Raw genomic sequence first — 16,104 nt, forward strand, 5'->3', positions numbered from 1 at the left:
ATCCTTCAATTCTAAACATGTATGCACTTCTCTATGGGTTTATTATCTGAGCAGCATGACAGAAAAACATGCATCTGGATATACACATTTTGGAGATGGTATAAAAAGGAAAAGGATTCTTCATGCTCATATTTTCTCTATTTTGTAATTTAGCACACTAATAAACCATTTATAGCTTCTTCTGTTCTATTTATCAAGAAAGCTTATTTATATCCTAAGAAAGTCTGAAGAACAATTATTTCAAAATGATCACGTTGTGGAACAACATTTTGTTTACATTTTGCATATGGGAAGTGAAGCTGGGAAAATATTGATATGGAGGTGGAGAAGGGGGGGGGGGGTGCTCAATTATAGTTGTAAACAGATATTGCAATTGTTGGTACTTCACGTACTATGTGGAAGCGTCGTGGCGTAGCGGTTCTGACTCTCGCCTTGTAATCAGAGGGTCGTGTGTTCGAATCCCACCATGGCCTAGCGTCCTTTGGCAAGGCGTTAATCCACACTTTGCCACTCTCCACCCAGGTGTTAAATGGTGCCCGGTAGGATGTGAAAGCCTATATGTAGTATGCCTAGCAATGGAGTCTTGGAACTCTTGTTGGAATGCTCCCCAGGGGGTGGAGAAGGTGCATACATTGTATGCGGGCATGCAAGGATCCGATGACCGGGGTAATAATATGTCTGTAAAGTGCTTAGAGACGTTGTTCCAATGTATTAAGCGCTATATAAATGCGGAATATTATTATTACATATAGAGTACCGAAGTGATGACGTCACAAAAAGTTCTTTAGCAATTCTGATACCATATTTTGGTAGAGCATGATGAAAAAACCCCACTACCAAAATTTGGTGGGAATCGGTCAATGAGGCCTTAGATATGACCTAATGAATAAATAATTAGCCCGGTTCTAAATGTAAGGTACCAGGCCAATAATACATTGACTTCAATGGGGCTAATTATGTATTCATGAGGTCATATCTCAGGGCCCAATGGTCTAATTCCAACCAAACTTGGGTAGTGGGGGTTTTTCATCATGCTCTACCAAAATATGGTATAAAAATGCTGATATGCAAAAAAGTGAAAATTTATGGCACAAGGTGCTACATAACTTTTTAGAAGCACTTGCCCGGTCAGGCAAGTAAATTTGTAAATAGTTGGGATATACTTGCCCAAAATCTATATATCACTTTTCTGAAAAAAATCCTTGAAAAAAAAAGTATGACCTCTTCAAAGGAAAGTTTTGCGGTTATTTATACCATTGACATTTTCTCTCTTTTGACATGTACTGATTTACCTTGTTATTGCAATTCTTTTTCCAAAAAGATTTGAACTTGCCTGCCTTGACCAAAAAAAGGGTCAATATAATATCATATTGACCCTAATTTTGGTCATTCTACTGTGAGAACATTGCTTTCCCAATTCAGGCAAGTAGTTTTGGTCTTTACTTGAAGACACTTGCCCGACTCTAATTTTTTACTTGCCCCGGGCAATCGAGCAAGTGCTTACGTAGCAATCTGGATGATGTCGCATACATCCATACCCAGAGAAAAAAAATTATAAGTGTAATTTAGAAGAAATAACAAATACAAGCATGACAGTCTGATGGATGTATACTTTGCCCATGACTCTTCTGATCATCTTTCATCATTCAATGCTTACATACAGATAAACTAAAGAGCTTGCTTCCGTCATTAAATCTGTCTGTTTGACAAGGTTATCATCTACAAGCACATCAATCTATGTAATAAACCCTAGCAAGATACATGTATGCCTACTCCCAGTCAATGATACTTGCAGTACAAATGACTGAACTTATGATTTAAAAAGATGAAAAATGGAAATCGAATGGAATCTCTTCATTTTTCTGCAACTCTTATTTCAGCTCAGCTGTTATTCAGTCAAGTGCCCTTTGGAGATGAAAAGTTATAAGCAACCAACTTCAAGCTGAGTTGTGTTTGTCAATCTAGAAAAGATATTTCCAAGCTTTCTTGCAATCCAAGGTAAATTTCATATTCCATTTGGGAAGCGTTATCGGTTCAGGTTGGAAAAGAGAAATACAATTGGAGTAGTTAGTATCTTTGTGCAGAGAGTTACAAACATACTGTACAGTGCGATGGTATTTGAACAGTGCAGGCAAACAGACTACTTAAATCATGGGAACGTTTATTTCCTCTTTCAATATTGGATTTCTTTTTATAACAGGCAATTAAACACCAAACATGTATGCTCCCGATCTCCAGTCCAATATCTTTATCACGTAAACTTCATAAACAAGGCTGCAATTTCCAAGTAAAAAAAAAATGTCTGTAACAAGGCAAAAGCGATTTGAGTCTCGCCCACTTATGAAACTAACCAGAAATATCGTGATTTACGAGGGCACGCAACAGAATTGTATCAAAACTTCATGTTGTGAAATGATTGGGATGGAATAACACTTGTCATTAGAGCCTTGCATGCAAAGTTTAATGTTGACCTGAAAATGACCTTACCATGTGACCTCCCACTGCAGCAAAACATGCAGGTTGCCTACATGTAGGTACATCTACCATCCAAGTTTTGTTGAAAAGTGACTTACGGTTGCGGAGTTAGGTGTCATAAGAGAGTCTTGCATGTAAACTTTAACATTGACCTGAAAATCACCTTTGACCTAACCATGTGACCTCCAAATGCAGCATCACATGCAGGTCCCCCAAGTCCATCTACCATCCAAGTTTGGTTGAAAAGTGACTTACGGTTGCGGAGTTAGGTGTCATAAGAGAGTCTTGCATGTAAACTTTAACGTTGACCTGAAAATAACCTTTGATCTTACCATGTGACCTCCGACTGCAACATAACATGCAGGTCCCCCAAGTCCATCTACAAACCAAGTTTGGTTGAAAAGTCGAAAGTGTGGAGTTAGGTGTCATAAGAGAGTCTTGCATGTAAACTTTAACGTTGACCTGAAAATGACCTTTGACCTTACCATGTGACGGTTGTGGAGTTATGTGTCATTAGATTTGTGATGGATGGACGACACTTGGATCCCTAAGTCTCGCCTTCACCTCTGGTGGGCGAGACAATAGAATAAAGCACACTCTCAAATGCTACAATATTATTTTACTTCTACTAATACAGGCACATACATGTACAGACCCCAAATTCACAAAGCTCTCAAAGTTTAAAAAATTGAAGAGATATTTAGTCCAATAAAAGCATTGCTATCTTACAAAGAAATCTCCACTTTTATTCTTAAATAGAGAGATATAATACAACATAAGAAATTCCATGAAATTGGTGGATAATGCAAAGTACACATGGCCTAGATACAGATACATGTTAAATATATCCAACTGAGCATACAATCAAGTCAATAATATGCAGAACCTTATTTTGAAGTTTCATCGTGGAATATTATTGATGTGATTTGAATATTGTTTCTTTAAAATACATCATTTCCTTCACCTTGGAGCACCTTCATGTTTGAGGGGAAAATTCACATTCTTAAATGGGTTATTTATAATGGAAACAGGTTGTTTTTACATCTAAGAAAACTAAAAAGAAACTTTTTCAAATTGATATTCCAAAGAGAACTTGCCAATTTGCCAAAGGCTTGCAAGCAAACGCTAGTTGAAAACAAAATTTATCAAATTGAATTCAATTACAAGACTCATTTTAGGCAATTATTGATACATCAATAAGAGAAAAAGAGAAGAGAGAAAAATAGACAAAATAATTGAATGAAGAAACATAAAAGTACAAAATGCAAGGGAGAGAGAAAATGCAAAGTGATACATCTGAGTACATACATGTACAATCAAATCGATAGAAGGCGGTAAATCTTTTGATGTCTATTTTTCTTAACATTATTGATGTGTTTTGAAGACAATTTCCCCAAGCATATCACAATCCCTCAGTGGATGTTCAAGTTTCAACTACATTACTCAATTAGCAACGATTCTGATTTTGATGGAAATGTTTTCAAGTCTGGTAAAGAATGCATCCCTCATATTCTCAAGAGACGATACAACATGGGTAGATCAATAATGAATGCACTACATAAGCTCTATCAATATTGCCATCATGTATTTTCTTGAAATTTGGTCTGTTTTCATCCAAACCACTTAAAAAGTACAAGACGGACCAAGAGGAGGAAACCTTGTCTACTGTATTTATCATTGAGAACATTTCACAAGAAAAAAAGATGTATGCAACAACCATTAGCTTTTTTTTCCATGGCACATTCTAGTGGTTCTCTAAAATTATATGTGAGATTTAATGTAGAAGCTACATGTATGTGAGTTGTAGCAAACGGTTTTAACACGTAATAAGCAGATAGAGGGAATTGGCAATGAGTTTGTACATTTTGATATTTTCTTTCTCAATGTTGATAAATTGACTTGTTTTATGCATTTAAAATAAAAATCAAGAAATATTGAATTGCAGCCCTGATAACAAGGAGCTAAAAATCTCAACCACTCTCTCTCTCTCAGTGCTCCTTTTTAGTCTTCAACAAACATGCAAGATCTTTAATTTCCTTGGTTGATTGTCTATCTCTGAGGAGATAATCTAATGGGAAAACATGACTCCTAAAATAAATGCTTTCTCTACACTCTGTCACGTACAACCCTTGTCAGGAATGCTCTACGGATCATCTCTCGACAGGAAATCTCCATCATTTTTCCATCACCAGGTACAAGCATCTATCGTTGCCATACTAATTGCTCTCCTTTCATTTCATTTTGTTTATTTTCCTTGATCTGTCAAATTTGCTCTTTTTTCTAAAACTAGCACAATGGGCTGAAAAATGCTTTATTATCAAAGGAAAAGTGAAGCTATTGTTGCTCAAGGTGTGAAATCGGTCTGTGAGAATTTCACAGTGGACTGAAGTTCAAATGTGCATGGAATAGTCTCTTGTGCATACAAGAACTGAATAGAATTGTGTGAATCTGACAGCTGGGATAAGAAAGACTGTCCCTTGACAAATAATACAACAAAGCAAGGCATTTCATCTCTTTCCATTGCAAAAAATCAAAGTTGAAATGTTGAAATAAGAATCTTTCATCAAATTTGAACATTCAGATTAAATTTTAGCCATTGCTTATCCTGATATTTATTGAAATCTATGAAAGTTTTGTTTTTGTTATATTACCTCAAATCAATAATTTATATTAAGAAATACCAAGTGTTTAATTTTATTGAGAAATTTACAATGAAAATAAAAAAAAAACACCAAACCAACAACTTAACTCAGATATTTCTGCACTTCTAAAATTGATATTTTAATACTCAAATAAAATCCAGGTGTGACTTATGCTTTGCAACTAGGAATCAACTACAAAGTTCTGTAGTAAATTTACATGAAACTGTATTATCTTTACACAAAATGTAACTCAAATCAAGAATGACAACATTCAATCTACAGTGTAGTTTAAGACATTATATTCCATCCTTGGTGTGTGAAGATCCATTGGAAGAGGTTCATTATCACACTCTTAACAACTGATACAGCTGTACCTGACACATCCTATACCATACACTTGCAAACTTCATGGCAAACTATTCAGAGTCCCACCTTTGCATTGATGAGAACAATAAGCTTTATTTAGCACAAGGCTTCCTTTTTCATTATTCACTCTGGCTACTGGAAATGGACAACCAGGTGTTGCTTTTGTGCTTCCGTTTGCACACTGGCTTTGATTACAGTGGGTAATTTTGTGAAAATGATTGACCCGTTTTCTTTATTTCTTCCCAGAATAGCCAGGATGCTCTTTCAAATAAGCTTGAACTTGAAAATTACATGGGTGCTTCTCAAGTCAAGTACTTTTATTAGAATGAAGATTCCGTGAATCAAGCAAACACACCCAGTGCATTTTCAATGGCTAATCTTCTTGTGATTTGACCAAATAGTAGTTAGCCTTTTGACAAGGCCTCACGACTTGGCTCTATTCCTCATCAAGCGGTAGCTGGGACGAGACTAGCAGCAGACAGCGAGAATTGGCAATACCCGATGAAGTGCGAGAGTTAGTCGCGAGTCTTTTTGAATTCTGATTTAAGACGTGAATATATGAATTTTCCATGGCATACCGATGCACCAATCCGCATCGTCGGTGTCTATGACATCATGGGACCTAGTTCGTTCGCTTCTGCAGCACAGGGTCATACGGGTTCATTGATGCGAGCAATACACTTGCTGACTGGCTACCTCTCAGGTAGCGATTCGGATTCTGAAACAATGGTTAACATAGGAAATCCAAATCAGATTCCTAAAGGCCCTGGTCTGTATTCTGAAGTCAGGTTTAACTTAATAGACCATGGCTTAAGTCTGTGCAAATATTATGGGGAGCCAAAAATTCAAAATTCTTGTTATATTGTATATTTCTTATGTTTACTATTTTATTTCCTTTGCTTTCATAATGAAGAAAAAAATACTTCAGTTTTGATTCCTAGATTATGAATGATATGAGTGTCAAATGAGTTGATAAATTGGGTGTGTACTGTAAAGGATTTGTGCTCGAATTGGCTATCCATAGTTTAATCAAAACCAGGGTTTGATTTAAACCCGAGTTCATAATACCGATCCCTGTGACTAACTTCTAGATTCTCTCACTCACTCTGCTTTTGCCAATAGTCTTTTTCCAGTCGATAGGTACGTGACATAAATATCACAACACATACAGGGACTTGTCTTAAGGCTAAATTAGTAGTACGCTGAACATTTATTTCCATGAACAATAAAAAGGAAAGGTCTTGCAACTGAATCAATTTGCAATATTAAGATGTTATTTATATATCCCCCCACAAGACTTGAGCTCTATTTTAAATCTTCCCAGGGTTAGAATTAACGATAACTTTGTATATAATCACATGTGAGAGCCAAATCTTTAAAGACTTTAACCAGGACCCCCTTCTCATCTACTACTTCTTGAACTGGTTTCTCTTAAAAACCTTTAACCAGTTTAGAAGATCACTTGGCTTACATTCTCATCTCAATTTCATAAAAAAGGTTTCCAATGCAAAAATCCCCTGAACTGGTTTCCAAAGCCATTTCAAGTAAAGCGATCTTGTTGCTATGGGCATGCTCTCAGAGGGGTCACATGTTTTGCGCAAAAATTGAAACATGCACATGTACACTCTCGTTCTTTTAAGCAACGATCGCTTCAATGGCCGTATCCTTACCTACGCTTACACCAGTTTAAAAGGGCAAAGCATTCCTGAAAAAATCACATTGCGAGATGATTTTCCAGACTGGGTTGGAAGACCGCTTTATGCCACGAGCTCTTCTATTAAACCAGCTAAACCAGCTAAAAGCAGGTAGTTGAGTACAGGGTCTAGGAATAGTCTTTAGAGCTGGTATTTCAGTAAGCAGCTTCTACTGAAGGAAAACAGATACATAAATGTACAGTGTACATACTTTCTCTTACAATATTATTACGTAGATTTAGATGAATTAAACCTAAGCCTGTAAAGTACAAAAGGTTGTTTTCTCTCCCATTTACAGCAAAATAACCCCCCTATTCATTCTTTCTAAAAGGAGCTGAATGATCGTTAAATGACTTGGGAATCCAGATATAATGAAATGAGTCATGCCTATTTCAAATCAAATCCTTTATGTCAAAAGAAACTATTGTTACCCCAGTAATCATTCCAGCAAGCAATATATCTGTATGTGGTTATTGATCTAAATTTTCATGGGTAAAAGAATGTAAAATGAAGTAGGAGATCTGATAACAGGTCAAATCAAATGGTATGAATATTTCTGCTTCAATTCACAAAGGGATGACACAAATTTAATAGTATGTGCTACATTTCCCCTGAAAATCATGAACTTTGCCTGAAAGTATGTACATTGGGTAGGCTATATCCTATCTGCAGGTACTGAGTTTGGGCTATTGACTAATGCACTAGTCGCAGTTTAATGAAAAACTATTTTCAAATTGCTGCAAATATAAAAAGCATGAATATGACATTGTAGCCGAGATCTAATATTTTCTTTAGAAATAACCACGAGGAAAAAATAAAAATCACCAATTCTTCTCAATCCTGTACTTTTTTTCACCATAATTGTTGCTGTATAATTTCTACTTCGCCTTCACACAAAAAAAAATAATTGGAAGCTATTAAATAATTTTCCGTGATATGCAATATTAGTGAAATCCAATCCCTAAGTCATGCATTTAAACATGTATGCAGTTCTGCCTACAAAGTCCTCACCACAGTAAGAAAAACATCTACTGTTATCATTTTTCAATCCAGTCAAATCCCTGGCATCAATACAATTTTCGAACAGTCTATTCTCCCTTGAGGCATGCTATGACATTTCAGGTTGAAATATGACTGAGAAAAAAATACAAGGGTGTTGCTTTGCAAATGGTATGCATTACAGTTGCTCTCCTAGGAAGATATTCTGGATACGAGCAGAGGTGCTAACAATATTGCCATACTTTTCACTGGGGGATTCTGATGCATCATTATGCAACTGGTTATACCTCAACATGTGTTTCAGGTTGTGCTACAAGTTAATAGAGGATTTATCAGAATTGAAATAGTTTGTTGAACTAAATTCTACTCATATCTGTACAAAAGTGACTAGTTAAAAACTTGCATAATTTGGGGAAAAAGAAAAGTGGGTAGGTGGACGAATAGTTAAATTTGATTTATCCATTTAATTTTCGCTCATTCTGTTTAAAAAAAAAATCTATACTGAATTGTTGAAAATTCAACAAGCAGGATGTCGGGGATTGTATCCTGAAATTATTACTCCTTACTTTTATCCTCCAATAGATATTGAAAATAAAAATGTAACCAAGGTAGGGTTAACACAGGTGACATTACTTTTACCAAAATATATGTGTATTCATATATTTTTCACAGACATGTTTTGTGCCTGAGAGTTTTGCCACTATATTGAATTACCTAAACATGTTATTGAAAAGTTAGTTTGGAAAAAAAAGAATTTTGTTTTTCTATCACATGTTCTTGAATTCTGAAGGCCCATCTGTCACCAAGGTTCAATTCTTTCCATCTTGTCACACTGTTGATTTATCAGGGGAAGAATTTGAAAAACTTTTCAAAAAATGATAAAGGTGCTTTACATCCGATTCCTAGAAAAAAAGAATAAAGAAAAATTGTATCCAATGTCTGAGATGATCATTTGACAGACCCTGGACCCTGGACAGACTTTGCCAAGATAATAAAATTGTAAAATTGTCTGTGAGGCAGAACCGAAATTGAAAAACAAAACCCCAGACAGATGTGCAAAGAGAACTTGATAGGCTTTTCATCTTGCCTCCAGAGATGAAATGAATTCCTCTTTTGGATAGCATTTCGATTGGAAACAATCGTAATACGTCCTGTGTTTGCCAAACCACTCTCCAATCAAGAATGCCATCATTCAAAGCAAGGCAAAGAGACAAAATTAATTTGTCTCTTTGCAACAAAGTCTTTGGAAAGGCATAACTTTAGCTAAATCACCTCTTTTTTTCTCCTTTACTCCCAGATTTCGGTAAATATGCATGGGCACGTCAGCACTGTCTTAATGCTAAGAGCGTAGCCTAAAGCCCTCAAAGAGTAGATGCAGATCAATGCTCTCATTTTGTTTGCACAACGCCTCCCTGGTCCACCCAGAGGATCCCATCCCATCTTCAGAAAGCTTGGCCAGCCCTTGTGGGTCATCTACAGCACTTTACTTGGTGTGAAACAGGGGCTATACCGTCAGTTACACTTAAAAAACGTTTTACAAATGGCATCACTTGAGTGTGTCTGGGTGTGTGCGAGTGCATGGTTGCCTGAATGTACACACAATCAGATTAGGAGTACTTAATTGGGTCATGCAATTTTGATGAGCATGGCGGGCAAAAGATCAGTTAATTTTGTGCATCAGTACTCAATTGCACTTTCAATTTTCCCATTTGATGATAAGTAAGGCATGAAAATACTTATGCAACGAATGAAACATCCATCATGTATCTTTAAAGCATGATAAATAATGTTCTGCTATCATCCCTGTAAAAAGTAAATATGATCTATACCCTCCGAGACCAATGAAAGTTCACACATAAATGTGGAAATGTAATTCATCCAGATGATGCCAAAGTGAAAGAAGAAGATGGATCACAGATACTTTCATTAGATTGATGACAGTACCTATAGAACTTGAAGTATTTCAAGCATGCCATCACTGTTTATAAATCTATTTCAACAAGAAAATAGACAGAGTACAGTCAGCTTGGCAGTAAGATAAGGTCACTTGTTAATAAATATTTCTAGATGTCCCATGACAGCAGTAATAGAAAATAGATTACAACTTATAGTAAAGTGAACCTTCAAATAATAATAATTTCCCCCAGTCATATGAAGTAACAAAATGATCAACTGCAGTTGTGTCTAAATCACTATACAAACAATCCTAATAAAATGCGACTTAAGCTATCAAATTCTTTTTGTCTAATATCATTTGTCATTAAAATATTTAATTAACAAGTTAGTTACCAGTTCAGTTCATAGTACAAATGTTTATTCAGGTATTTTCATTTCATTTGGAAGACTTTGTAATAACTTTCTGTTTTCTAGATCAATGTAGCATCTTCATTTGCCATGTCCTATTCCTTGTCAAGTTCTTTTTCAATGATTATTGTGACCCACAGTGTTTTTCATAAGAAGCTTTTATAATCACAAACCATATGCGCACATTGATAATGTAATTTTACATCAAAAGTAGTGATAAAAGAAGGAGACAAGGATTAACTTAAAGGAGGGACAGAGAATGGGTACTCAGAGTATATGCCTAGAAAAAGACCCCCCATTTTACACTCAAATTTCTGTTGTAATTCAAAGCATTTTCTCTTCTTGAGCAAAATAAGGAAGAAACCATTCCCCAAAACATTGTTTTTGGAAGGTCAAATCACCACACACTCACATGCAGAGCCAAATCTGAGCTACAAAACCCACATCTCTCTCTGCGACTGCCAGCATCATGAGCTGGCCTGGAGGAGCCCAGGCCAGCTCATAAGAGTTGCATTTTAGGTGAATACACACTCCTGCTTTGACCAGTGCCATCACAGAGACCACTGTCCATTACCACCCTGTTTTCATGGAATAGCCAATTCCAAAACCCATTTTCAAAAAAAATTTCCACCTCCACTTACACCCGGAAGAGGGACTTTGATAGAAGATGGGAGAATGACTCCACACTTTCAAAGTACTCACCAATGTTATCTAGTTTATGAAGGTTGGGTAATATTCTGAGAACTGTGGCTCTGTAGTTATCACCTGCAGCACATGGATTGTCTGCAAGCCAGAGTACCCTGAGTTTGGGTAGACTCCTTAGAAACCAGATCTCTGAGAGACTTGCAATGCAGTTTCTCCTAACATAGAGCTCTGTTAGGTTGGAACAGAAGCTGAAGTCTTCTAACGTTGTGATGCTGTTGACGCTCAAGCTGATAACCTCAATGTTCGGCATCTGTTGGAATATCGACACCTAGGAGAGAAACAGAATAAAGAGAAAGCATATGATTCTATTTCATGGGTAGGGTTGAAGGGAGTTTTGGGTTCACCATGATGGGGTATCGATAGTTAGAAGGTAAGGAAGAGGTAAGCCAGAAAACTTCAAGGGCTGCCTTCAGTCTTTAGTGTTCAAAACAAAACATTATCTAGGTGCTTTAACAACTGCCTGATCACAAAAAGTATAATGATTTTGCCAGTGTGAATGCAAAGTACTTCCCACAAAGAATAAACACATGAATTAATAGGAAGGCCTACATTTCAAAATTACAAGAAATTTGCAGGAACATATTCAAGTTCAAAGGGGGGTTTAAATTTAAACTTTTGGTGTGAAGCAAATAAGTAATTGTTTCTTACAAGTATGTTTGTGGTCAGGAGAATGTGGATAGGCCTACTACAGTTGGGCCCAAAAGTAAGTGAACCCCACCCAAAAATGCACTCCTTTGTGCCGAGTGTTGGATGTAGACAACACTACAATGTTCGGCGAGTCCAGAGAAACAAACTTTATCAAATGTAATATTTCATCAGAATTTGCTGGTTGGGTTCCCTAAATTTTGAGTACCACTGTATGTCAGATCTTGCAGGGTCATTTTATATTGCTCTAGGATGAAATTAAAAAACCCTCCTTTACCCTGGTTCACATTAGGCATACAATATTGGATCCACAATGAAGCTGACTTGGCATTATCTCCCTTTCAGTGGAGATTTTAGTATTTCAAACTGGTGAATTTGGATACTTATTGAGACCTCCCCCCTCCCCACCAAACATAATCTGGCAATGACATATGATTGAGCTACTCTGACACCGTTCTCACTACCTTCCTAAAACTAGTTTACTGGAAACTAATTTAACGTGTAATGAGAAAGGTTGAAGCGATCTGGCGAGCAATCTTCCAAACCGGTTCATAAAACCACCTCACGATATAGTTTTCATGATCGCTTTGCCTCGTTAAACTGGTTTTAGCGTGAGGACACAACCGTTCTTCGAGAAGCAACCTACCCTCTGGTTTCAAATTTTGCGTGAAACGTGTCACCCCACTGAGAGCATTCCCATGTTAACAAAATCGTTTTTGAGTGAAATGATTTTGAAAACCACTTTTGTGTGATCAAATGGGAATGCTAGCAAAGCGATCTTCCAAACTAGTTTCCTGAACCTGTTTCCAGTAAAATAGTTTTAGAAAGCGTAATGAGAACGGGGTCTCTGTCAGGCAACCATATCCTCCCATTTCCCATTTAAACACATTTTGACACAGAGCGACCATTTTTTTTATACAGGATAAACTCTAAACCCACAAGAAATAAATGGTTCGATACAAGACTATAAGTTTGATGTCTCGCCTGCATTACGCAATTCGATTTAGCAGCCGTGCTGCCTTTGAAAACTAATGAATAATTATTCACAGAAGAAAACACAAATATAATATTAAATATTATGTCCATTGACCAAAAATGACCTTTGACCATGTGACCTAAGACACATGCAAAACAATCAATCATACTTGATTACCCTTATGTCATATTTCATGAACTAGATCCATAAACTTTCTAAGTTATGATGCCAATTCAACACATTCTCCCAACACGGCCATGGAGTTCACTGGCTTTTAGTGATAAATTGCTGCTCTTACATGTATGTTCAAGTTCTATGATTTAGATCGATAAACTTTTAAAGTTATGATAATTCCACGAATACCCCCAACATAACCAAAGTTTGTTGACACTAAATAACCTTTGACCTTGGTCATGTCACCTGAAACTCGCACAGGATGTTCATGAATACTTGATTGCTCGTATGTCCAAATTTTATGAACTAGATCCATAAAATTTCAGTTATGATGACTATTCTTCAAATACCTCCAACATGGCCAAAGTTTGTTGACCCTAAGTGACCTTTGACCTTGGTCATGTGACCTGAAACTCGTACATGATATTCAGGAATACATGGTTACTCTTAAGTCCAAGTTTCATGAACTAGATCCATAAACTTTCAAAGTTACGATTATTTCTCAAATAACCCTAACATGGCCAAAGTTTGTTAATTTCGATATTAATTCCAACATGGTCTAAGATCGCTGACCCTAAATGACCTTTGACCTAGGTCATGTGATCTGAAACTCAGGCAAGGATGTTGAGTATTTACCCTTATGTCTAAGTTTCATGAACTAGGTCCATATACTTTTTAAGTAATGTCATGATGACATTTCAAAAACTTAATCTTGGTTAGGGTTTCAATGTTGACGGCGCCACTGCTGTGGCCGCCGGAAAGCGGCGCCTATAGTCTCGCTGTGCTATGCAGGCAAGACAAAAATTATCATGAAAATCTGTTTTTACATAACTCCTTTCTCTCTATTTATGTACATGTGCACCCACTCAAGATTTTTGTTCCTCCCCTCACCCCATCTATTTTGCTCTCCCTATAATTTCCTTTATTTTTATGATTAATGTTAGTGCTATAATTCATTTTACAATTGCTATTCAATTTAATGAGTATTTTCATACTTCTCACATCAAGTATATAACAGTAATAATAGTATCCTCATCTTTGCTAAAATGTACAGTAAATTTCATCATCATCATCATCACCCTCTTCATCACAATACTATGGATAATGATTAGTATTATAAACTCAATTTCTTGGTGTGAAAGATACATTGACAGCTGATGTCCTCTTTGCCCCCCCCCCTCCTGCTACCCCATCCACTGATGAATGATAAATAAGTCAAGGAGAACCTCCTGAACTATTCAGAAGGGTGTCATCATTTTAGCTTTACCAAGGCTTTGACACCTGGTCTTTGTACCCCCTCCCCTCCCCAGGGGCTTCACATAAATCATCTGATTTCAATCTGGTTTAACTTAAAACAAACTATAAAGGCCTTTACAAATTACATCCTGATACATAAGGAACATCTTTTTTCCACTATACTTCTCATTTCATGCAGCAGGAAGTTGCATTTCCCAAGATCAACACCATATAATCCAACTGTCATGGTTGCAATGAATAAATAAATAAATAAAAAAATATTATATACCTATTAAAGAATAAGCTCTAAAATTAACTTTGTTTTGCATGAAATACCGCTCTTTCCATACATGCAAAAATCCAAATTTAGCATTAGTTCAATTTTTTTCATGAATTCAAATATATATTTCATAAATTTTAGAGAAAACAATAATTCAAAATATATAACCAAAGTATTTTTACTAGATCATAGTTCTCTTTTCATCAAATTGTGACAGCAGTCAAAAGTGTCATACTTCTGCCACAGTGCCATCTGCCAGATACTTAACGACTGGCTTTGACAGAAGGACCTATAAATCTCAATAAAACATTGAAATTTTTGCTTGTTTTGATATTCGCACACATGCATTCATATCATTCTAAGAGATCCATAAACTATATCTACTGTTTTATGACTAAATGAAATAAATGTTTGCAAAATCCTGTTACTAGTAACATCCTATAAATCATCTATTTTACACAAGTAAAATCTAGCAATAGTTCCAAAATGATGGTTTTTCCTCTCCTCTGTAGGAGTGAAAGATAGGCCTTCACAAATATAATTTTGTTAGAGTTTATGCTAAAAAGAAATGTGAAGAAAAAAGTCATGAAAAAATAAAGAATTGTAATGGTAATTGACAAGACAAAACATATTACTTCCATTTTCATGGAAAATCTTACATATAAAAATATAATGCTTTTTCCAATCCTATAAGGGTTTGAAGAAAGATGAATATCTTTATTTTGCCCCCTTAATGCTAAATATATTGATATATCATTTTATTAATGTCGTGTTGTCCCAGTGCATGTCCTGGGAAATAATTGGTTGACAACAACAACAACAACAGAACAACAGCAACAGTTCATTATACAAACTATTCATGGACATGGACCATATCAAACAATGTTTACTACAAATCAGGAACACTTTTTAGCGCTTAAAATCAGTCCAGTAAACAGGGAAAGTCCTTTGTGTTAGTCACTGGGTACATGTTAAATCCAAGTAAGTACAGGGTTTGTCAATATTTGATATCCACTCAACTGATATTGCAAGAGCAATCACAACTCAAGTCAAACATTACACTGGTTATCTCCTACGGTATACATAGTTGAGCATAAATGTACCAATAAATGTTTCAGATATTGACTTGAATAAAGAGTAAAAATAAGTAAACATACAAATCGGTTATAATAATTGATATCTTGGTACAGAAAAAGCTGGAATACATTCAACTACATTTCAGCAATAGTACAAGATTTTGAATTATTACTGGTATTCATTTGATGAGAAATGAGAAAATAATTTCAGATTTGCTTTATTGCTTAGCTTGATACAATGAAACTATATCAATCATACTTACATCTGTTAGACCGCCACCCCTGCAGATGTGGGAGAAAATGGAAGAAAAGAAAAGAGAAGGAAGAATTAGCCCACAAAGTATTTTAGAATATGCATGACAACAATATATATTCAAGTAATATGATCAAGATGTGGATATAAGGTGTGAAATAAATGATTTCCATACTTCAATTCACTGACAAAAACTAAATAAACTATTCCTGCATTGATACAGAAGGGATGGCAGTGGTATATGTATTTCTTTACAGTATAAACCGGAATCACATCCAT

The 16,104-nt window shown here is 35.9% G+C and overlaps 1 protein-coding gene across 2 annotated transcripts in view; it reads right to left on the reverse strand.

Moving 5' to 3' along the window:
• The window catches only part of LOC121410594 (cilia- and flagella-associated protein 410-like), a 42,671-nt gene extending 26,817 nt beyond the window's left edge, over positions 1-15,854 (reverse strand). For both annotated transcript variants that reach the window (XM_041602783.1, XM_041602782.1), the window contains exons 1-2: positions 15,836-15,854; positions 11,183-11,453 (exon numbers count right to left, since the gene is read on the reverse strand). In XM_041602783.1, the coding sequence (XP_041458717.1) occupies positions 11,183-11,435 (253 nt within the window). In that variant the 5' untranslated portion in view covers positions 11,436-11,453; positions 15,836-15,854. The remainder of the gene's footprint in view (positions 1-11,182; positions 11,454-15,835) is intronic.
• Between the last annotated feature and the right edge of the window lie 250 nt (positions 15,855-16,104).

This window comes from Lytechinus variegatus, chromosome 3, assembly GCF_018143015.1.
Source record: "Lytechinus variegatus isolate NC3 chromosome 3, Lvar_3.0, whole genome shotgun sequence".
NCBI lineage: Eukaryota > Metazoa > Echinodermata > Echinoidea > Temnopleuroida > Toxopneustidae > Lytechinus > Lytechinus variegatus.